A 24,997-nucleotide genomic window follows, 5' to 3' on the forward strand; every position below is an offset into this window, starting at 1 on the left:
ACGACATCTTTAACAAGTTAGAAAAGGCTGCAAAGTAGTTCTCAGGGAATTAAGATTCCATACAAACGTTTTCATGATCATCCTCCCCTTCGTATACGATAGACACATACTTCTTTCCTCCTCTGTTATTTCCCATTTCGATAAGAACAAGCACTAGAGCGAGTTTACGACTTTTTTACTTATATTTCCATGGCTTCTTCCGGTTTAAGCCGCTTCTTCGATCTTGAAAAATGAAGATAAGTTTTCTATTAACTGTACTATAAAACAATCACAAATTATATATGTTTATCGCAATTATACTGAAATTACGAATTTCATTAGAAATTGCAATACGATAAATACTTCGAATATTTTGTATTACTAACAATATTATTACTAACGACCATGTCTCGAATTTGACTAAACAACCAATTACCTCTTGCTACGAAGTCCAATCCCAGTGCTCATCCGAAACACTCAAAGTTCTTGGAAAACGAGCAAACGAGCCCGTCAACCCATCCCCTGGCTATTCCCGCCTCTTACCCTTCCGGGGTAACAAAGACCCCCGTATTCATCAACCCTGAGAAAGCCCCTTCTAAAAACTCTAAAGCACCCGAGCAACTCGGACCAATCATTCAGCCTCGATCGTTCCAGAAACGATCTGGCTTTCCGCCGCGCGAGATCCCTGACTCGTCTAGGTGGCGAGATCGTCATCGCGGTTTAATTAAATCGAAAATCGGATAGTCATTAATGACAAGTGGCGCCCGATCGCGATGACTGAGTGGTTTCTATTGATCCCCAGGTGGGACCGTGGCGAGGCGAGCGTCCGCTCGTCATGGGGCCCGATATGCCACGATATGGCACCTACAGCGACCAGCGACAATCATGGCCGGCGTCATCCCATGACGCAACCACGCCGCACTTTCTTAATATTATCGACTTCAACAAAAAGGACAAGCGTTATGGATCCTCCCATAATCACCACCGCTTTCCCATCGTGCATTGTGCACGACAATGAGGGATTATCTCGCATTTCGGTAACGAATCGCTCGGTGTTAAGGTTAAACCGACTCTAAGATGAGCATTAGAATGGAAAATACTGCGTTACATTACCTTATCGCTTCGCGAATTTCATTTTCATGTGAATTTTCGAATGGTTAGGTTTGTCGCAATTTTTGTCTCTACCTGGGTACATCTTTCGCGAATTAGCGAAATTTTACTAATTACAGTCGTTTTTATTACGTTTGAAGTATCGGAAATGACCTATCACTTTGCCTTAAAAAGTAGGTATCATACTCGTGTCTGTCAAAAGTAACGTCAAGACGTCACAGTTTACCATGCGCCCTTCTCAAAGCACCGCTTTTACTCTCATTCACCGTACTTTCATATCATTTACAAGTAATCGATCCCAGATGCTATCGTCGGTATACATCTGCTGCAATTAGAAGAATCAAAGAAGGTGGTCAAATCGGAGCTCTGATCTTCGAGACAACCATATGTTCCTCGCGTTACATAACTCACGAAACCTAACTACTCTCCATTAAAAGTGCACCATTCGTCTCATAACCTTCTTCTCCGAGATCTTCGCGTTCATCGTCTCGTCATTAAAAAAAAAAAAAAGAAGACAAAACGTCACGCATCAATCTTTCGTATTATCCGATAAACATCCGCCAGCCTATAAATCGTGAATCGTTCGACCATATCGATCAAGACAGAGATAGAAGCAGACGGAGAAGAGGTGGATTGACGCGTACCTTTTCGATTAATGTTTTCGTCGTACGCGAAACCCGACAACGATACCATCGGGAGAGGCGGTATGTTTTACGTGTATGATTGTATGTGCGTCTGCGTGGTAAGAAGGTCCATAAACTTTCGTGTCCCGAGATAGGAATCGTCAGGTGCGAAAAGCGTGACGGTTCTGGAGGGAAAGCGCCTCGAGACCTTACGGCCACCGTCTCGACGACTATATACGTCGGTGTCCGTGTCTCTGAGAAAGCAACGCGCTGCTTGGGCCATCGTGTCCGCGGGCGTTTTCCCTCGTGAAACTACGTCGCGATCGCTGCACCGTTCCGTTACAAACGACGAATTGTTTAACGTTTACGCGATACGCAAACGTATACGATTAGAAATTGGAATATGTGTATGACTATTATACAGAAAAATAAGTTTCTCTATCGCATCTTTTAACAAAGCACAAACTTAAAACTGATGTTAGGAAATTATAATTCGAAAAGAAACGCAGATATAACCAATTGAATAATGACAACTACCGAGACAAATTGTACAATGCTGGCTAGAAGAGCAAATGGCAATCGCTGTTTTCACTTCTGTAATATTTAATATTGCTAATTATAGAAACTTAAGCATTAATATTATTGATTACCTTGATATACTGATTTATACATTTCGATAAGATCAACTTTCAACTTTCCATAAAAAGATCTCGCAGAAGAAATGCAGAATTCCTGTAATTTTTATTAAACAAATATTGAAATACCCTTTTCTAATCCTATATTTTAGACAATGAAAAAGGTTTTTTCCTACACCTTTAACTAACTATAACCGCATCGTATTCGCCGTAAAACCAGATACTATTCACCTGCTATCAAATATTCGAAGCGAAATCTTCGAAAAGTCGCGAAAGAAAGCATAAGTGCATAAAACAAAGCCCGCGGTCCTCTGAAATCGCATCGCGTCGCGCTGCAGCAACGTAGGTATCACGCGAACAGCGATCGGCGTACGAACCGAGACACTGTGGCGGCAGCAGCAGGTTGATGGATGCCGAGTATTGCCGAGTCTCATGAGAAAATCCGGTTGGTGGGGATGCAGCGCGACCGGCCGTACATTCCAGCTCGCAGTATTGGTAGCGAGCAGAAGCGTATCGGTGTTAGTGGAACTATCGCGTCGCGGGCGCGCGCGGTGTGCGTGTGCGTCGGTAACGGTGGACCGCAACGTTGGTGTGTGTTGGTACTTGACAATGGTGGGGGCAAGTCCGGTGGCGGATAGGGTGGGGGTAAGTAAGTACCCTCGGTGCCACGACGACCCTAGGTTGCTCGAGAACGATACCCGGAGAGACAGAAGCGAGAGAGACATACGGAACGGTCGGCGGAGCAGGCTAGAGGCCGCGAAAGACAGGAACAAAACGAAAGGACAGCAACCGTGAACGAGAGTGGGTGGGGGCATAGGAGGTGCGGGGGTAGGAGGTGCCACCGAGCGGGTCGCGTGGTGGGGGAGGTTTGTCCACGGTCACCAACACACGCGCTAATCCACCGCGCAGCGAGAACGAACGAACGCGGCGGGCGACTCTCTTTCTAACCTGTCTCTTTTCCACTGTATGTTGCAGCGCTGGCGCGACTGTCGGCTGGTGGGGATGTCGTCTCCAGCCCCCGTGCCACTGGTAGGGAGGACAAAAGCGGCGGAGGGAGGGTAAAGCAGGCGACGCCGACGACCACGGTGACGACGACGACGACGACGACCGCCGCCGCGGCGTCGAGGGAAGGAGGAGGCGGTGGCGGAGGTGGTGGCGGAGGTGGAGGTGGCGATACGAGTGGCAGTGGTGGGGGAGCGACGACCGGTGGGGGCAGCTATGGTGGGGATAGGAACGGTGGAGGTGGGGGTGGCGGTGGTGGTGGTGGCAGTGTTGGTGGTGGAGCCGATGTCGCGGAGAAGGAGGAGAGGCCACCGGCTTCAGAGAGTGTCGAGCCGACGGCCGCGTTTGACGTCGCATCTCTCGTACTCTACGGCTCGCGCGCACTACCGATCCGCCTTAAGATCTTGCTCGATCAGTTGTTCAACCAGTTGCAGCACGCGCAAGTGACACGTTTACTAGCCGCTTTCGGCTGGACGTACGAGGATTACACGCGGGGATACATACTGCAGGTGAGTCGATCCATTTCAAGAATCAAAACATCATCACCGAGATAGGAGTTTCTCTTTGCTCGCGAGATAGGAATAGACTGGGATCGGAGCGGACGAGACGGAACGAGACGGGACGAGACAGAACGCGCTGGACAAGGTGACTTTACGGGACAAAGTGCACGGGTCGTTTCGACGAAGAACTTTGACGATCGACGACGAGACCGCGTGACGGAGTGATGTGGATGGAGTAGAGTGGTCGAAGATCGACGATTTTTCGTTTGGGATTACGGTGATCGAAAACAAGGCAGTAGGGCAAAGCAAAGTGACAGCGATGTATCAGGCCAGCCGCTAATTCGACAAGTTTGATGGATACAACGAAGAAAAATGACAATGTGACGTCGATAGATTAGAGCAGTGGAGTGAAAAGCTCGATGACGGACGACGGACTGACAACCAAACAAAACCGACTGGTCGACGAGAGTTTTCATCCCAAATATAACAAAAACGGATAACGTAGTAGAGAAAGTGACAGGTAGTGTAGAATCCGATTCTAACATTTCTCGTATGTTGGGTTTCGATCCAAGTACGCTGATAGTTCCATCGATCCTATCCGACGACCATCGTCGAAACGCATCGATTCGAAATCAACGCCTAGTGACCATTGACGCAGCAAACAAATCAGTGACAAAATGACGTGTCTACATGTCGTTCTATTCGCGAAGTGTCGTTCCGCGGTTTCCCATCTGTTAGATGTCTATTCCTCGGTAGTGTCTATGAACTGAATCGACTCGAAATTGTGAATCGAACGCAAGAACCGCAAACTCTGTGAATCAAAGGGGGTAACAGGAAGAGAGGATGGAGTGAGGAAACGGTTTACGAGAACGGTGTTTGAAAGTGCATCGTGGAGAAGTGCATGGTGTACCCGTTACACGATCATATGGAAGTCGTGATGGGAATTTCATCGAGGCAGTGCCAGATGAAGAAGTTAGCATTAGAATTGTGCAAAGATCAATGGATCCCGAGAATTTGTGATCTTTCATTGAGAAACTGATTTGTCGGTTTTTATAAGACTGTGAAACTGTTCTGCGAGTGCTTAAAACAAAGTGCATGTGGAAACTAGAACAAGAATAAAAAGGTTTCATAAAATAACGACTGAAAGTTTGCTTCGAATCGGTAAACGTTCAATTGCTCGAGTTAGTATAGTCGGTGGATGCGCGATAGAACTGACAGTGATGAACGCAAAGTGTCGCGACGTGTGATTACTCATATGCTGTAGAGACATTCGATTCGTGGAACGTTTGTCTTCGAATTTCTGAAGCTTTCCTTTTTACTTTCTGAGAATTAAACTTTCGTACGTAGGAAAATTATCGGTGATTGACGTAAAGTGTCGCGACGTGTGACGATCAATCGACTCTGAGAAAGATCTTCGAACCAAAGAACGCTTTTCTTTGATTTTCAAATCTCTTTCTCTTTACGTGTACCAAGAATACAACTTTCGTTTATCGTAGAACTGTCAGTGGTGAACACAGTGCATGATCATCGATCGACTTTAAGGAATACCTTCCATTTATCTTTAATTTTTTCTTCTTATCTCCCAAGAATAAAACTTTTGCGCGTAGAGAGACTGCCAGTGATCGACGTAAAGTATTACGGCGCACGATTATCGATCGACTAAAAAGAAAACAAAATCATTCCACGTGACAAATATTCTTACTCGATTCTCAAGGTTTCTCCTCGCTTCTCGAAACAATTGATCCTCCATTGAAAAACATCACGAAATCAGCGTCAAAAAGAGGCTGTAAAGAAATCGATCGGAACGAAGGACGACGAAGCGTCGCGTCGCTATGGAATTGATGGCCGATCGGTCGTTTGATCAAGATCGAAACTAGAGGGAACAGAGAAAAGCTAAGATCGCCGCACGTTTCTTGGAAACGTTGGCTTCGAAAATACGCGCGCTATGGTCGCACATTAATCTCTCTCGCGGTGCGTTATCATCGTCTCTCACTCTCTCTCTCTTTCTCTCTCTCTCTCTCTCTCTCTCTATCTATCTACCTATCTATCTATCTAGCTATCTATCTATCTATCTCTGTCTTTTTGTTTCCACTAGTGCGGCGGCCCGCTAGCGCTAGAAAATAGCCAGTATCCGTGTAAACTGAATTGCACCGATGTCAGCGTGAAATTAAAACGTATGGAAAACCGGTTCTCGCGGCCGTGTATCGTGCGCGCGCGCTCTCGCCTGTTCTGTGCTCGTGCTTGCCCGCTCGTCGCCTCGGAATTTCATCGACCGATGAATTCCGCGCGGACACGCCGAGATCATCTTCGATTGGCACAAGAACCGAGGAGAACTGGCTGAAAAGAGACCACTTTGCAAGAATCTGCGGGAAATCGGGTACGAATCGGATTGGAGATACAGGTGGTACAAAAGTTGGAAGAGACTTCAGAGATGAGGATAAAACGCAAGAGTGATTGGAACCTTCTGTCGATTCCGCTCGATTAAAGTGCATCGATTGCCGGAGGTCTTGATGAAATTCCGATGGATTCGGTTATTTTGAGGCGTACAGTATAGAGAACGAAGGAGATAGCATCAAGGATAAGACGATATGCAATATACCTAAGAGTTGTCGAAGATATTTCCTTCTGTAACATGATCAATGTAAGTCCATTGTTTGAGAGTCCGGTTAAAATTTGATCTTTGTCTTACAAATTCTGTGTTTGTGTATATCGACACTTCGATTAAAACGCTCGAATATTTTAGTGAAGATTCGATTCTCCCGAAAACTTTCTGTAAGGCATGAATGGGTCGATGTTAAAGTGCCTGGAGAAACGTAAGAATTTTCGAAGGTTTCCAATTGTCTCATTCGATTAAAGTGATTCATCTGCAAGGAAGTTTCCCCGGTGCCGCGTCGAGTGTCGTAGGTCGTGCGAACACATCACCGAAACTGGCGGAACGTGTTGAGAATACGAAGAGGGCGGTCCTCGTCCCTTCAGAAGCGCTTTTTCTGCGGCTTCGAGCCAGCCCGAGGGCGTCTCGCGCTCCAAATCACGCTAACGGGTGATTACAATGCCCGACAGGCGACTATTTCCTCGGAACATCCACCATCTAGCGATAGACCTCTCAAAAAAGTCCTGCTATCGATATCGATGCCAACTTATAGACCAATTAATCGTGTACAGAGTAAAGCTGTACAAAGCCACGGTGGCTCACGGTACTCAACGCGAGCAGACATATTCTTCGCTATACTACTTCAACAATATCTAATAATGCAATTGTTTACGATCTTTTGATCGTAAAGACACACGAACGTTTCTCTGTGTTTGATGCAATATCAGGACAATTCTTAATGATCGTTTTTAATACAATTGCTTAGAATTTTTCCATCTTAGAGACGTAGCGCCGTTTTCCTTCGTTCGAAGTAACATCAGGCGGATTCTTAGTAATCGTTTTAACACATTCGCTGTTACTAAAATACGATTATATCATTTTTAGAATTTTACGCTTTTTTAATCACATATGTCTGTATTTTAAGTTGTATATACAATGTTTTTACCGAAACGCGCACGCAGAAACCCAACACTTACGTCAGCGGCATTATGTATCGCTGGATAATTGGAGCGACGCAACCTATGCGCCAATAGCAGCGAATGTGTTAAAGTACAAAAAATGGTATACATTTGAAACCAGATGGGAGATATCGTTCATGTTAAATATCCTAGCAAAACTTTCTAGAACTTACTGAGATCTTTCGCTAGAATTTAAAGTCTTACTAAAACGGTTGCTTTTCTCTAGGCATTGTACGTGCCGAACGTACATCGAAAAGTACGTGCTTGAAAAGGTGTCGCGACGCCGCGCCGTAGAAATTCGTCGAACGCGCTAACGACGCATCGTGCCGATAGTTAGCGACCGAGCGAGAAAGTCCACGGATATTTATACAGGCTTAACACGCGAAACCGGAGTTACATTTGATACTTTCACTGTATGAGCTCCGGCGCGATGCGTCTTCGTCAGTTCGATCGAGAATGTAGAATAGTCGCGCACGATACGCGTGGAAATTCGAATTCCGATTAAACACCGATATATACTTTGCTCGTGAGTTCGCGCACGCTATCGTTGACGAGTAGCCAAATAAATTGTATAAAAGAATAGTGGATCTTTTCGACGTATAAATCGTCATTACCATCGAGTATCGTTGTTGCAAAGAGAATCATTTCGCTCGACACAAGCGATAAGAGAGTATAAATAACGGTAAGAAAGTAAAAATGAACGATTGACGAGACAAAAGGTCGGAAAATTTTTAAAACAGAAATAAGAATTAAAGTCCTAATACCATCGAGACAATAAATTCGAAATCTCGTAAGAAATCAAACGATAGATCAACATCGTTATCCATACTGATAGAACAAGCAACAATACTATGGACAGAAGTACGAACTTTATCACCTCGCTCTGTGCAACGAAGATTTATCCAATTCGATGAAGATCGAAGCGATATTTCGACGATTGACAGATCCATAATTGATCAGCGTCGTCGATTCATTTTCGATTATAACCACGCTGAAGTAGGCAATTCTTCCTGAAACCACGATTCCGCCGTGATATTCTAGGCAAATGTCAAGGAGAATGGAAACCTGTTTGCTTCCAACAGGATTAACGAATGGTCCGATGCGATTCTCGTGATCCGCGGTTCTACTGGAAATTCGATTCATGAAAGTCGCATTTAGATAGCACACGATGACGATAAGCGTCGTGAAAGCGCGTGTAAAAAGCGAATTCCAGGATGAAATAAGCACTGTCCGAGTATTGTCCGAGGTATCGTGTTTTTTTCAAGCTTGTTCTTTGAAACCCATCATGCCGTGATCGAACGTCAAACGAGTCTGCTCGATCGTGGACCGTTAATGGACGACGGCGGCTCGATGCACGCGACATATTCCCGACCAATTATCGCGATATCCCCAAAGCGGGAAGGCGCTAATTCCGCGTTTCACCGGCTCGACTTGTCGCTTGTTACGTCGACGTTATCACCGATCGTCGACGAGGTACCGACAAAGTTACCATTTTCGATCCGATCTTTTCGAGTCGTTTCGATCTCGTCGATGTTTCTGGACCATCGTTGTATGGGTCGAAAGATTGCGTACGAGATAATCCCATGGCGAAACAAAATTTCGTAATTTACGATGATCAATGATTATTTTACTTTGATTTGAAGATCGATACTTTTTTTTTTAGAAAGAAGTTACTTTCAGTTGACAATTTTGGACTTTGGTTTGAAATGAATATTTATGGCGCGAGTTAATTTCGATGTGATTGAAAATCTCGAGTTTCTATTCAGGTAAAATTTCATTTCACTAGCAGGTAATTTTAGAACTTAACTACCCTAGGACGTAATCTTTGTTCAAATTATACGACAATTCACTGTCATCGCCGCTTCCAACTTAGAACATCGAGCTGCGCTCAACTTAACAAGCAGAGACAGCAGTCGTCGGCAATTTGTCGAGCGAAAATCGTCCCGAAGGTTTCCTAGAAATTATGTCGCGAGCGAAAGATAGAAAAAAGGACGTCGTTGGTCGGAATCGCGAAATTTATCGTTGCTCGATCTTTATTTTTCTAAGCGAAGGCATCACTGTCAAACAGTGTAAAGGAACATTGGAGCTTGGACAATGTTATATACAGACTGTATTATCTTTTGTAATTGAAACGCTTCTTGGCACATACATGCTCGGCCACAGGCTTCAAAAATAGTTTTAGAACGCATTTCTTACAGTTATTTTTGCGTTCTCTCGCGTTAGAAGAATTAGAGGATTGAGTTTCCAGATAATTCGAAGAAACGTAACGAATATCAATGAATTTAACTTAATATTACTCCCGAGAGTTTAAAGCGACTTGTTAGTAATTTGCTATTGACAGAAGGTTCGAAAATATGAGAATTCCAAACGGAAGTTTCGCCTAGATCGTAATGGTGGCTTCGTTCGCGCGAGTTTCTTCCTCCTACGCTCTTTTTATCGAAAGTGGCAGATCACTCACGATGATCGTGCTAATTATAGTATCCTGTTAAACGCTATCTATCACTGAGCGATAAACTCCTCGTAATGATTCTTCGATTGCCTCGAACAGCGCGTTTCGTTTCGAGTTCGACGAAATTAATCGACATCAACCCGTAACTTTGCGTTTTAACTTAAGATCGGTAAGTGGAAGATTATAATATTCGTTGTATTTTATATCTTAATATATTTCCTTTCTTCATGACATTATTACAAATTCTCAAACTAAATGCTTATAAGATTTCCGCGCAGGCATTTGAAATAGAAGGAAAGATTTTTTTACCAACAGTTATATACGTCGGTAATAATTCGACTCCAAGATGGTTGATGAGGAAATATCACGTCACGAAAGCTTGATAACGACCGTATATTATTGTACAAACGCTTCTATGCAACCCTGTGGTTGTTAAAAAACTATCGCTAACAATGTAGGCACGCACTACCTGGCTTCATTCGTTCCTCTTACGTAAGGACGAAAAGAAGAATTGTGAATCGATTATTTTCCGAAGACAAATATATGTTTGCAAATATTTATTCGTTTTCCGATTAGTTACTTATAAATAATTACGTAGTCGTGTAGTTGTATAATTGCGAAGGTTACGTACACATTTCATAAACACATATATTACTTTTCACGAAACTATCGAAATCGTACGTTCCATAAGGCTCCGATAAAAGCACGTTTCCAAAACTCCGTGGCAGTTTTAAGTTGGATCAAAGAAATTTCTAGATTCTTAATCCATAGAAGGGAAATCACTTTGATGCTATACATATGTAGCTATATCGAATCAATTCAACAATTACATAGGATATTAAACTTACAGTCGACGCTTTAAAAACTTTCTGCCAATAATCTGTCAGTTTCAAACTGAATCCCAAAGAGTCCATTTCCTCCCATCTATCTGAACAACAGTCATCATCGATCCAAACGACTCTTCTCTCGAATGGATATGCGATACAGCTGAATAGCTATATCTATCTTGATCCAGAACAAATTCACGAAAATAACTCCCATTAAATGACTTCGTCGATAGATAGATTAAACGATATTAGTCGCGTAGATAAATTTCCGCGGTGAAACGGACTCGGTACGTATCGGGCTATCTTCTGGGTGCGAGCCGGAGGGAGAGGTCGCGGACGTGGAAACGGTAAATCATATCGCGGCCGTGGCGGCGCGGCGTATCGAGCACGAGTTTCGCGGAGCGGAAGGCAATTTCGCACGACAAGCGGCGGCGGCGGCGGCGGCGGCGGCTGGCAATACGGCCGTGGAATCCGGTAGGGTTTCGCTGGGAGCAGAAGCGTCGCAGTTTACTGCGGATGCCTCGACGGAACGCTTTGGAGAACGTGAAACCGCCTTCAGCCAGTCGCGCATCGATTTACGAGCGAATTCTGTGCCCGGAGACCGCGTCGCGAATCGCTCGACCCCGAAGCGAGGACGTTCGAACGCGCATTCGATGACTCTTTGTCGAACGTGCCTCGATGTTTCGCCGTTGTTCGCGCAGGAGAGCCGGCGCAAAAACGGGAATTCGTAGTAGGAAATGCTCTTAGATTATTAACGATTTATCGAATCAATCAAAGTTACTTCGCCAAGAAAACTTCGAAGGATCTAAATATCATCGCTATAAATCTTCGATTACCATATATTACCATATATATACATACGAGTAAACCTTTAAAAAAAATACTATTCCCAACGTCACGATAACGCGGCTGTTCGTTCTACTAAAACAACCTGATCATCTAGAAACCGTACGGTGGAAGACGAAAAGTGCGTATCGATCTTGAAGTGAAATAAGTCGATCGACCAGATGACGATCGCCGCTCGGCTGTGCTCGATAATATCTGTTCGATCAGGGATCGGCCGGTTTATTAGCAGGCAACGTGCGCGAGCGCGCACTCCCGTCGTTGACAGCCATAATTGTATAAGCTTTTTTCCCCCGTGGCGCGTTTTCTTCTTATTAGTGCGACTATTCATCGACCGGCGATTTTTCCCCCGTGGCCACGTCAGCCGTGAAAGGGGCCGCAGGCAACCGTGACGAATTTATCCGCGAGCGCTCGGAACGGGCCGATTCCAGTGGAAAACGAAAGTGACGAGCCTGACGGATCTGCCACTGAGAGAACCCGCGTACCAACAAAGCGCCAGCGCGCGAGTTTTCACGGATCGACGTGAGTTTGGCGACGGGCCGCGAGTCTTTTTGTCCGAATGGTCGATCAACGTTATTGGGAAATTGTTGGGCAGGATTGTGGAATCTTTTACACGGAAATTCTGACTTTTGTTAACTTTCCTTGCAATTTTAGGATATGTGAATGGAGTCGAATAGATAGTACAACACAAAGACTTTGAGAGGCTGTAATTGGATGAGAGTTAGAGAAGGATAAGATTGATCAAGGATGAATCAAGTTAGTCGATAAATCGAATTAATCAATGAATCGAATTGATCAATGAATCGAATTGATCAACGAATCAATTTATTGTATCAAAATTTTTGGTGTTAGGTTTAGGTCGTGAAGGAATTTTTGATATTTCTGTGGTTGAACAATAGTTGAATAATAACAGACGCGCGAGATTTCCTCGGATTAACCGTCGATCAACGGTTGCGAAGACAATCCTTTTGAACCTGACTCGCTTCGGCGTTTCAGCATTTGCGTAGGCATCGTTCTTTTCGTTGTCACGTGCTCTTGAACGGCTTCGCGATGATCGCGATTACATTGACTAACCTTGCATTGTGAGTCTAACTGCGCTTTGCTCTTTACGAGCCTTCGATTCGATTTACGTCCCGAGCCAATGGAACTTCGTCCGACATGCCAGTCCGGAACGACGCTACGAAATACTTCAACTTTGACATTTTTAGCGACGTCCTTCTTCCAAGTTGTACAACGAGCCCAAAATTTCCCGAATGATCAACATTATATAAACTCATCAACGCTCCGTGTCATATCCAGTCGCACTCTACTCTAAAGTCTTTCGTGCAACGTTCAAACTCCAAAGAAGTTTACTTTTGTAGCGAATTTCAAACAGAGATCACAGGCACAGAAATTTGTACGTACACAATTCTCGAAATTCGCGTAAACAGAAACGAAAAGAATAAGGGAAATAAAGAAAAATACACACGCGCGCGCACGTAGGTTGGTCGATTCGTAGGATCGAAAGTGGCAAAGATAAGTAGACGCGAGGCGGAGAGCGGAAACCGGCAAAGATGGTAGCCCGGAGCCGATCGACCTGTCATTACTCCACCTCGATGGGAGCATGATCCAAAACCGTAAATTACAGAGCATTCTGGAGTGGAGAAGACGATGCACAGACTCGAACACGGCTCGATCGAGGGATCGAGCGACAGAGGGTGAAATAAGAAGAGAAAGAGTTAAAGAAGGAGGTGGGGGAGGCGGTACGACGCGATGTCGGATGAAAGGGGAGACGAGAAGAAGAGGATCGACGGCCCGGGTCGATCGCTCGAGCGGAAACGCGAAACCGGGCGCGCGATCGGCTCCGAGGAAATTAAAACTCGGACCTGGCGTTTACGTCTGTACTACCGATCCTTCGTGTTTGACACGAAGCACGAAGAAAAGGACAGGAGGAAAGAAAGGGATAAGGAAAAGCAGGAGATCAAAATTCTTTGGACAATGATACTCGTGCGTTTCGTTGATGGTGGATCGCTGCCCGAATTGTGAAAACTTGGCTAGTGACATGGATCTTGGTAAACGCGATGATAACCGGAGAATAGTTTCTTAGTTGTTTCACGAGTTATTAGAAGAACAAGAATAGCGTCGTTGTTCGTGGAACGTGATTGTTTAGGGAATTTAAGATAGTTTTGTTAGTTTGTCAAAAATAATATTTCATCGCATACGATATAGAATACAGAAATACAATTAAATAGCCCAAAATTGCATCGTTTACGCGAAACTACAAATATCAAATTGAGGACGGAACGACCGAGAAGTTAAAAATAGCGAAAAGAACGGCACCATCGAATCGACCATTCTTTCCCGAAGATTCTCCATTTTATTTCGCTAATTCTAACGAAGAACCGCGATGCATCGTACGCTTCGTTAGGCGACGATCGTATCAACTCGGTTAGCGGGAAGTTTGCGTTAAAAAAAGCCGCGTTAATAGACGAGGCAGATTTCTTGGTCCGGTCGAATTAAAACGTAACGCGTGACGCTCCTAGCCGGAACAAACGTCCGTGGCTCGCAATCGCTGAAATGCAAACGCTTGTCAGCGGTATCGCGTTTTTGACGTTAATCATATTCGCGATCGAGTTATACAATACCTGTTTGTAACGAGCTCTAACTGTTAAATAACGAGCGCAGCCGTTCGTTCGTCGTTTTCAATTATCTCTGTGTTTCATTTGAATTCATTTTTGAGAACTAAGATTAAGGATTTGAAAACTATCCTATTTACGTTCTCAAATTCTTTCATTCTAAAGCTGATTCTTTAATGAACTAAATGGATCGAATATGAAATCTGAAATATTATTTAGGGTAGGATGAAAATTAGGATAAGAGATTTAGGGTCCTTGAGGTGCACTGTGGGTGATTTGGGATTAAAGGCTCGTTCGTGTAGGTAATTGATGATTAAAGGTGCTGGATGGAAAGTGTCGTGTAAGTGAGCGAAAACTCTGGCGTTAAGGTATTGGATAATTATACCGTGCAGGTTTGATATATTACGTGACAAGTTTAATATGCGAATAATTATATAGTGCTGTGGAATGGAGGTGACAAAGAGTACGAAGTTTTATATTGTGACGCTAAGCGCTCGGCATACGGACATTTTAAAGAGTTATGAATATGAAAAAATTATAGGGGCAAGGTATTTCTCACGTAAAACTATGGCAATAAATATACTCAAAGATCACAGATCTACCTAGATTGCTATAGAATTTTTATTCTTTTAATAATCCGTGTCCAAATATTCTATTTTAATGGAAGAAAATGTATACTTACCCGGAAATGTAATGCCAGTTCGTGCAATTTAATGATACTTAATGATCGATGAATTAGCGTCAAAATAGAAATGAAGGATCGACGAATAGAAAATTTATTATAACACATAATATTTAAAAATTTCGTGAACACCATTTGATTACATAATCAAAATATTTTCCACGTCGATCACCAAAATCCTAAAAACTGAGAAATATATTCTTTTAACGTCAGGACAGTACAAAAGATTGAAAACGCATTCTCGCAATTGAAATTGGATATTCTACCCTTCAAAAACAAAAAGACAATGTCCAAACGACCAAGACTCGAGAACTCTATCCACGAAGATCCAAAACTTGCACAAACACTCCGCAGGCACACGAAAACCGTGCATCCTTCGATCGAAGCAACTGGCCAAGCAAAGATCCAAGCGGCCACAATCCAAACAACCGAGAACCAAAGAAGATTCCACTCCAGGAAAGCCAAGAACTCGATCGCGCGACCGACACCCAAACACTCGACGATCTTAATTTAGCCGTAACCGCGAACCAACGGATACCTTCGCAAATACCTTCGACTTGTTCGAAACTTTTACTTTGTTCTTTCTACCAAAGACGAGTCGATATCCATCGAACATATCCAGGTGTCACGATATTCCATATCGTCGTTCGTAACTCGTACGCCTTTCGATCTTACCAAATAACAACTAAAAGAAACTGGCAAATAGAAAATGTTGCATTACGTAACAACGTTTATACATTTTTCTGTTTCTCTTATTCAACCTATACAGACAGCTTTGAATGCTTTTCTTTTCAGGTGATTCTGCGATAATTTAAACAAATGGTAATCGGACGGCGGCGTTAAAATACGAGAAATTCAGTTTCTCAATTGAAATCTTTCTTCTTTCTAATCTCTTTCCCTACCATAAAATTCACACCCACTCGTCGTAGCGTATTTATTCGTCGTAGCGTCGTTCGTTCCAACATGCTCCGATATATTTCGCGTGGAAATTAGCCACGTGTGTTGAAATCCTTTTTTTTCTTTTTTTGTTACTAAATATTAGAGAAAATAGGATTTTTCGAGTCGTGCAGCCCGAGGTCATCGGGAATTACCATTCCTGCCGCGATAATGGTGGCGTTAAACGCATGGATCAGGTCGATCAAAGTCACATTGTTCATCGTTGGACGATGAATACTTCCACCGGCGATCATCGTTCGGACGAAGTACATAAAGAGTATCGTTGGAAAGTAGAAAACACGACGGTACGAGGAAAAGGAAAGAAGGGAGAAAAAGAAGAAAAGAGGGAAGAAAAAAAGAAAGAACTGGAAGAAGGATGAAATTCGCCGCGATATCGATCGTTAATGGCCGGTTCTCGATTCCGGGACCGTGGTCGCGGCGGAACAAAAGGACCAACGAGTATTAACGATCGAGGACCGCGAACTGGCCGATTCGGTGGCCGATCCCGCGGCTCGATAACGTTCCACGGGCCTTTTTTCTTAATGTACTAATGCGTAATGCCAGTGTTTAATGCCGTCTGCGCCGAGTAATCACGGTGCTCTCCTGCGGCTGTAACTGATTGAAACCGCCGCGTCCTCGTGCTCTTGTTCAGGCAAAAAGGGCGCCGCGAAATTGCCCTGAACCAAGGGATAAACGGACTGGACGCGATACCGCTTCGAGATCCCCGTTCGTTTCCTTCCTTTTCGTCCGCGATGTCATCATCCTTTTCCCTTTTCAAACGACCACCGATTGGTAACTTCCTCTCTGGCCGATATGGATTCCACTTGCTGCTCCTATGAGACTTTCCATTATCTACGTTATTCTCTAATGACGAATAATTTTTACGCGAGATATGCTCGTATGTTTACCAAGTTTAAGAACTGAGAATATGCAATCCATTCTATAGAGGACGTGTTAAGTAGTCGTGGTTTTTTTTCACGCGACTTTAATACGTTCGAACGTTGCACGCAATAATGTGTAACAGTTTAAGTAACAGAAGCTTTTAGCACAAATGTGTGTTGTAAGAAAACATCGGTGTCTCGGTCGATCGCGAATCAATCTTTATTAAATTTTTGCACAACGTTCATAATACATCGAAGTACTTTTATCGCGAGCGCAAACAAAAATCAACGTCAGGAATTATTCCACGGAGACGTAAGGCTATCTAAGCACTAGCGACAAACCTTTGATAGTTATATGTTATAATAGTTATACAGGGTGGTTGGTAACTGGTGGTACAAGCGGAAAAGGGGTGATTCTACGCGAAAAAAGAAGTCGAAAATATAGAATAAAAATTTTTCGTTTGAGGCTTTGTTTTCTAGAAAATCGACTTTGAATTTTCGCTCCGTACGCGTGCACTTTGTCACGTCTCGTTATAACGGATCTCACTGTAGATCGTTGTCTCGATGAAAAAATTAAAAAAAAAAAAATTTTGTTCTATATTTTCGACTTCTTTTTTCGCGTAGAATCACCCCCTTTCCGCTTGTACCACCAGTTACCAACCACCCTGTATATTAGAAGAAGAAGAGGAAATTGTAGTTTTGATCGATGCGAGCCAGAGCATAACGTCATATACAACTACTGAAAAAAGTGGATCACGATTGCACGAATACTTTCGTTACACTGTATTATTTTTCCTTCGGTAACTTTCGGAAAAGGATTACTCCACACGATAAAGTTGCTACCACGGTTCGTCAAAAATTGTATAATTGCGTGACACGCGTAAGAAACTGATCATCGTACAAGAGACGTGGTTCGTCGACAAAGTATTTAAATTTCGAAAGGAACACGCCAATCATACGATAATGGAAATCTCGCGAAACAACTAGCAGCTAAAAAAAAGCTGCAATACCAAAGTGACCGACTCATGGAAATCACGCGTAATTATCGAAACTGCGAAACACGGCATAAAAACGCTTCGAGTTCGTATTTTCGATCTCGATTATCCTCGAAGAAAGCACGCGAGCCTATTTCTTCGTCCCCGAGCATCGAAATCACCCGTGTAACACCTCGAACAGAGACCAATTCGCTTACTTGCTTACGTAACAAATCAACGTATCCCATCGCTCGTTCTTACACGCGTGTAAAGACGAGTATCACCGATGTGAAGAAAGAAAACAACGAAAAAAAAAAAAAAAATTCCAAAGAAGCGAAAAAGGCAGAAACCTCCTCGGACGGAAGGAGAAACGCAGTAACCGGCCGAAACGGAGACAGAGAAGAACGGTTTTGACTGGTGGGAGGGACAAGGGGAAAGAGAGACTGCAGGTAGCTGCAATCCAATTTAAAGGCGGATATCCACGCGAGATCTTCACGATTTCTACACACGAATAAGACAGCGGGCACCGGCCGTGAAATCATATGCGGTGTCCAGTCACGGATGGCATTGCCGTCGATCGGTGTTGTCTCTCCTTTCGTAGGGAAACGCGAACCGGCGGCTCGACTCGTTCGCAATCGCGCCGATAGATGGCGACAGCGACCGGGAACGCCAACAGCGAACGAGCGAGTCGTTTGGCGGCGGTTTGGCCGGGACTCGAGGAGTCGCGTTAGTTCCGCCGGGGCGCGTGCCCGCGGTACGCTGGTTAAAAAAAAAAAAAAAAGAAAAAGATAGCAATCATACGTCAGTTGTGGATTGCGATAGGAGTATATTTTATTATTTGGCACGTCGTAAGAAACATCTTAGGATCGATACGACGTTGAATTGGAAATATAATTTTGAAAATATAGCCCGACGTTGAATATCTGTTTTATTCTATTATTATAATTTTGTTTTATTAGTGTTGGAAATCTTGCTTAATAACTGTATTAAAGGTTAGAAGTTAAGGCAACAGGATGAGACTCGTTAACTAACACAAAGGAAACATAGCTGAATTTATAATATCCGTTCTTTATTTTATGCGTTCACAGCCCATCATCGAGTTTCCACATAGATATCAAAAGCTTCGCTGCCAATTAACAACGATCCAGAAACGCTAGTCCCGTAAAAACAAAGAAACCTCCTACGTGTGCATAGAAGCCACGCGATATTTAAACTCGGCGTACCGAGCAACCCGCTGTTGACCAGTCCTGACACCATTAAAAGAGGATAAGAAGCAGAAGAAGAGTAGAAGGAGATGAGAACAGATAGTGAAAAGAGATACACACGATAACTCTATCAATGACGCAAGGGATCCTTTTAGAGAAAAAAGAATTTATTTTTGAGCTTCGCGGAACCCGAAACGGATACCGAACAGACATAATACCGATGAAAAATAAGTGGAAACGGAGAAGTCCGTGTGCCACGCAGATTTTCCTAAGAGCCGAGAGGTCGCAAATAATGAGGAAAGTAACTGGCTATGCTCGTAAAAGTTGATTGGACGGGGCGAATGAAAATAATCGCTGGGTAATAAAAATCGCGCCGAACGATCGTTGAAATATTGTAGAAAAAAAAAAAAAGAAAAAGAAAGAAAAAAAGATCGTTTCGTGCGAGAGAATCGCGATGGAAAGCCCCGCAGTCGCGTCGATAACGATCGAACAATTTCACTAACGCGACCAGAGTGTAACCACGACTGGTAATTGCCAGGGACTTAATTAAAGGACTAATTGGGTGCCGATGGAAGGACGACGGTAAACGCCCAACGAATTAAGAACGTCCGACGATGCTGCGTTCTTGCTTAATTATGCAGGCCGTGTATCAATCTTCCACCTCCAGTCTCGATCTCGCCGCGTTCAAGCCGGGAAAGTCGAGCCTCGTTGACGGAATACCGCGCGTTAATTATTATTTCGTGTCACACGGTTAGTTTTCTACGTGTGACTTTTCTTTTGGATCTTCTCTTTGACGGTAGATTTTCGGTACAGTGCGACATGATGTTTTTTTCCCCTGTTCCGTTTCTTTTTGGTTGTTATTTCGTGTGATTCATTGGTGGCCAGATTGAAGATTATGCGCGGGAACGTGTGAGGAATGGTATTAAATTGTAGATTTATACGAGATGAATGTGCGCTTTCTTTTTCTTGTTTCTCGAACAAGCAATGGCGCTCCGAACGAGCTAATTGTGCTCGGTCCATTCGTTACGATGCTATTAAAACCGCCATCAGCAGATCGTTATGTCACGTTACTAGTTTATTTTCAGAGTTTCTATGAAATCAGATTGCGCCATTATTTCGATAATTAACGCTCTTAACGAACTTGTTTATGTTCTAATAAAAAAAAAAATAAAATAAAATAAACACTCGACCCTGGAAATTCCATGGAAATTCTTTTCCTCTATCGAGATACATTTGTTAATTAAAGTACCAGCGCTGTTGTCTCTGTGTTTTTGGATCAAACCGTATCAGATACGTTCAAGTGTCACGCCAAACGTGTTTCGTGTCTAAAGCACGTTTTACGCTCTCTACTACGTTCTCAAGGTCGATTAAAATATTACGTAATCTTAAGTATAACGGTACGAATTACTTGATTCAAAGCTGAGTACTTTAAATGTGTAATTATACAGCACTTAGCAGACAATCGATTTAATCCGTTGAACGATTCGCAAGAAAATCATCGAGTTTCTTCTAAGCAGAATAAGCGAAAACTTTTCAGTAGTAGATATTGATTACTTCCACGACGAGTAAACGCGCTGTTCAACGAGAAAAACCTAGAACATGTTGCGTAACGAGGAGTAAAAATTCAAAATTAGAAATTAGAAACATTCCGTCAAATGCGATAGATGCATGTCAGATTTCTGCGTCGTAAACAGCAGACCATCGCCGCTCCAAGCGAAATCAATCGTAGCGAATTTTTTGCTCATGCTTCTTGTTCTTTCGATCGATCAATTTACCCATGTAAACTAATCAAAATAATCGAAAGCCGTGCAAAAAGCCAAGCCAGCGATAAACCGTTGCGAACGTTTTCCTAGAGGCAATTCGAGCGGAGGATTTTCGCGAAGCGCAACGAGTCACGCGCCTCGCGCTCCGTTTCCGTGAATAATGGCGATTGTGCGACCGATTTCATTAGCCTGGGTGATTTTTCCGTGAGAAGACGGCCAAAGGAGACCCCGTAGCACGCGGTCGTGCCCGCTGCAAGCGGGTTAAACGCGATTCACATCGTTCCGATTCTCACCGCGAGCCGTATGATTTATTTTTTTGTTTAAATTACGTGCCTTCCTAGTCAGGCGTTTCCTTTCCTTTGTTTACGTCGCGTAAATCTTGCGGATCGCCGAGCATGATCGACGACACGAGGGGAAACTGCAGGGTGGGGATGCGTTTGCACAAGCTGATTCGAAGGAAAACAAGGAAAAGAAAAGGAAAGGAAAGGAAAGATTCATGCGTCGCGTCGACAGAGGCGAACCTTTTATCTGCAGGATGATCGCGAAATAGAACATTATGAAAATTTAATTGGAAATGTTCCGTGAAAACAGAAGCCGCCGCAGGTTTCGAAGGAAAGAATTGTTATATGCAAATAATTAGATGAATTTATGGTCGATGCGTAACCGGGGTACCGCTTCTTTTTCTTTTTCTTTTTCGTGGGAAATCTTTGGCCACTTCGGTGTATTTAGCGTCGTATTCTGCTGCAGGTTAAATGCTTTGTATTCGAATGGTTCTGTAATTGTGTATTGTTGGTGCACCTGTTGTACTATTAAACAGATGAATCTACTTGATTTCATTCAGATTTCTAAACTAGGATTATTTAAATATATTGGCGACTTTCAACGAACAGTAAACCTATCAATCGACAAACGAACAGCTTAATTTATTAAATAAATTTATTTTATTTTAATACCGCGGTCTACCGTAAGATTATGCAACAACTTCTTATAAATAGCGCATCTTTTATTACGCCTCTTGTGATTTATGAAAAAAAGATAAAAGCTTGCGCGTAAAACGATACAAGAAACAGTCAATTTATATAAGTTCTTCCTGGTGATATTTCGAAATTGCGTTTCTTCGCTATCTCGGTGACAAGAATATGTCCAGGAAGAGAAGCTTAGATTCGCGATGGCCACAATGTAAAATACGCAAGAAATAACCGCACCCGGGGCGATTTAAGATACAGTAAATGACGCATGAACGCGCTCGCTGACAGTGACGCTGCCAGCTTGATGGTAATTTCGTCTCCTCTCTATATACATATATACCTACATTTTTCATCCATCTTTAAACGCCATTGGCATTAACGTGACTTCTGAAATCAACGGAACTAGTAAATTTGATAAGACAAAAAATTCGCTTATAATTTAACTTTTTTGCCACTTTGCCGTAGAATCTAATATCGCTGCTACGATGGTTGCTTTCGGTGTTTTTACACGGTTCAAAGAATCCTAATCAAGAGTAGAATATGTAATTAGTCAGTACTTTAGCAACGTCTTTGTTCCGCTGTACGTAACACGATGTAAAAGGAACACTCGTACGTATTTACGATCAGTTTGATTAATCGAAATACACTCGTCCGGCCAAGATCTGTCGTTACTCGCTTTACGCAATTAGAAATTTTCAAAGAAATTTCAATATACGATAAACAGATGTGGCAATTCGAACGATAGAAGTTCACATTCGGACGAGTAAATTCGATTAACAGAAGCTCGTTTATTCGCACTAGCTAACACTTTGTCCCTATAAATAGAATTGTACGGTACACGTAGAAAAGAACCGTCTATTTAGCTTCGCTGAAACTCCGTGCCACCTGACAATTATCCTCGCCTTTCGATTCCCGTTCTATCGAAACCGTGTCACCTGAGTATTCTGCGCGAACAAAAAACCACAACATTCCATCTGAAAATAACCAACTGTTCCAAATTGATACCATCGTTGGACCGTGCGTCAGCTTTCTGAAACCTAGTTCAACAATGCCTCTGTCCAAACGAGCGACCGACGCACGGTTCAACGTCCTCCTGGTCTATTATCATTATCATTATCCCATCAGCGGTCGTGGAAATTAATAAAATCCCCCGGACGTAGGGATAAGCAGCGCGACGTTCGAGTTCATCGGCCAATTTAAAGGACATTAGATGTCCCAAAAAGCGGCGAACCGCTCGACAGAAGAGGCAAGAAACGGCTGATCGCCCGGAGGAGGCTGGCCTCGCGCAAAAAGAGACATTCTAGCGTGCGGAAAGATATTACCGATTATATGGTATCAACGGTTTAGCGATTGCTCTCACGTACGCGTGATTTCGCTAATTCGACTGTTACCGCCGCCCCTCCGGCCCCGTGTCCGCTGCCTCTTCGATCATTACCAACCTCTGCCTCCGAGCTGTTCAATTTGCTGTCCCCTGAATCCACTCCAGTCCGTTTCGTTTCTTCTGTCTGGCCATGGCTCTCCTTTCTTTCGTATTTCCATCTTTTTTCTCCTCTCGTCCACTCTCAAGCGGTAGATTTGTTGCGATTCGAGTAACTCGTTGTATTTTAACCGTTTCGAGGCTCGTTCGATGTGGAAACGGCGGAACGTGCGGTTAGTAAAGTGTTGGCTGAGTGGTTTGTCGCGAGGTTGAAGGGTTGCGCCAGTCGTTCGTCATACTAACTTTAGCATAACTCGTCGCACGGTGTAATTTGTGCGCGCATAACGTATTAGATAGGTATAGCAAACTTGTTACGCGATATATCACAGCTGAAACTGGGCAAACGAGAAACCATCACCCTCCAAAGAATCGTCAATGAACGAATTAAGCATCGAGGCAAAATTCGGTTCATCCCATCGGAGATTAATCAAATCACAATGAAAACCTTCTACGTTGAACGTTTTAAGAATTATCATCGACGAGCTACAACGGTTCGCAAGACGATAAAAACCTCTTGTTCCCTGGAAGTCTCCACTTTCACCTTCAAACAGTCGTGTTCAGAAAAACAACGACTCATTCTCCGCCTCGTACTCTCGCCTGTTTCCGGATAATCACCTTCCAAAACTCGCGTCTTTCAGCCGGTTCGCGACTTTCCCACACGGATTTTCCTCGTTTAGTCCGGTAGTCTTCGTTTCTTTCGTGGCAAATCGCTCGTCCTGGGCGAAGTCGTGATGGTTCGCACGTGTGCGTGACCAGCGGAGGTCCGCCGGGTGAAAAGCAGTTCCGCGAAACGACTAAACGCTCGTCGTTACGTGAAAGGAACGCCTAAACGGTTGTGTCTAAGAACGCGGCCGGTACCGTGGGACTCGGATTTAATTCCGCACGCGAGCTGATAGGAATCCTCTTGGTTATAGGGTGGTTACACGCTGCAGAATTGTGGTTTTTCGATGAAGTGGAATTTTTAGGGTGGTTGACAGGGTAACAGCGATGGTGATAGTCGTTAAGCGAATAACGTTACGCGTTAAATTGCAGGAATAAAGATGGGTAGTTGATGATTTTGCAAACATCGTGTAGAATTTTTAAGATTTTAAGATCGTTCGATTCTTTTTATACTATGAGCTACACGATACTCATTCCTACACGTATGGAGAAAATCGTATTTTAATATTCGTAAAAGGAGCGGCGAGATCTCAGCGACGAGTAAAAATACTGCGAAACTAGGAAAATCGCACTTCGACGTAACGATATCTTGAATTAACAATAACCTATAACAAATGTAAAAACCAGCAGATTGCCAGGTTCACGAGCATCGCGCCTACGTGTCACCCGTGATTACCATAATTTTCACAGACAGTCTCCTAGATCCCGTAACTGTAACCTGCTCCTTCTCTCGTCGATTCATTACCAGAGGTCGGCACCGATTGGTCGTGTCGCAATTAGAACGTCGACCGGGAATAATAGAGGCGTTGAACGGTCGACGCGTTCATAACGTAACGTCGAACGCAGTTTCCGTCGAATGAAGTATATTTAGCGGTAGTCGGTGTAAAAATCGCGCAACGTCGATGAACGTCGACGTTTTCGCACACCGACTAATATTTACCGATTTTTGGGAAATTTTTCGTCGTTACGTTTCGTTTTAATGCGTCTGTGGTTTTTGCGCTCGAAAAACGTCTTTTTTCGCCCATTTTTTCTTTCACCGCTTCTTTTTTACCGGACTCGGCGGAATCTGAAATTGGAAATTTATTACTCACCGTCGCGTCGCGGCGCAAGTTACAGGACGTTTTTTCTACGGGTCGCTTAATGAAAAGTTAATCTTTGTTCTACAGGTTGGTAACGAAGCGACGCGGAACGTTTTGCACCAGAGTGCCACGGAATTAGAGACTTTTTGGTGCTCGTTTTCTTGTTCCCACAATTGATTAACGATCTTTTAAAGAAACACTTGACGGGATCGTGTTAAAATTCTTTCGTCTTAAAATTCA

The 24,997-nt window shown here is 43.5% G+C and overlaps 1 protein-coding gene across 2 annotated transcripts in view; it reads left to right on the top strand.

The window, feature by feature from the left end:
* Positions 1-24,997, top strand: part of LOC138189702 (zinc finger protein basonuclin-1) — a 263,062-nt gene that overhangs the window by 229,657 nt on the left and 8,408 nt on the right. For both annotated transcript variants that reach the window (XM_069131819.1, XM_069131820.1), the window contains exon 4: positions 3,323-3,858. In XM_069131819.1, the coding sequence (XP_068987920.1) occupies positions 3,323-3,858 (536 nt within the window). The remainder of the gene's footprint in view (positions 1-3,322; positions 3,859-24,997) is intronic.

This window comes from Bombus flavifrons, chromosome 2 (genome assembly GCF_040668555.2).
Source record: "Bombus flavifrons isolate JBK064 chromosome 2, iyBomFlav1_principal, whole genome shotgun sequence".
Classification (NCBI taxonomy): domain Eukaryota; kingdom Metazoa; phylum Arthropoda; class Insecta; order Hymenoptera; family Apidae; genus Bombus; species Bombus flavifrons.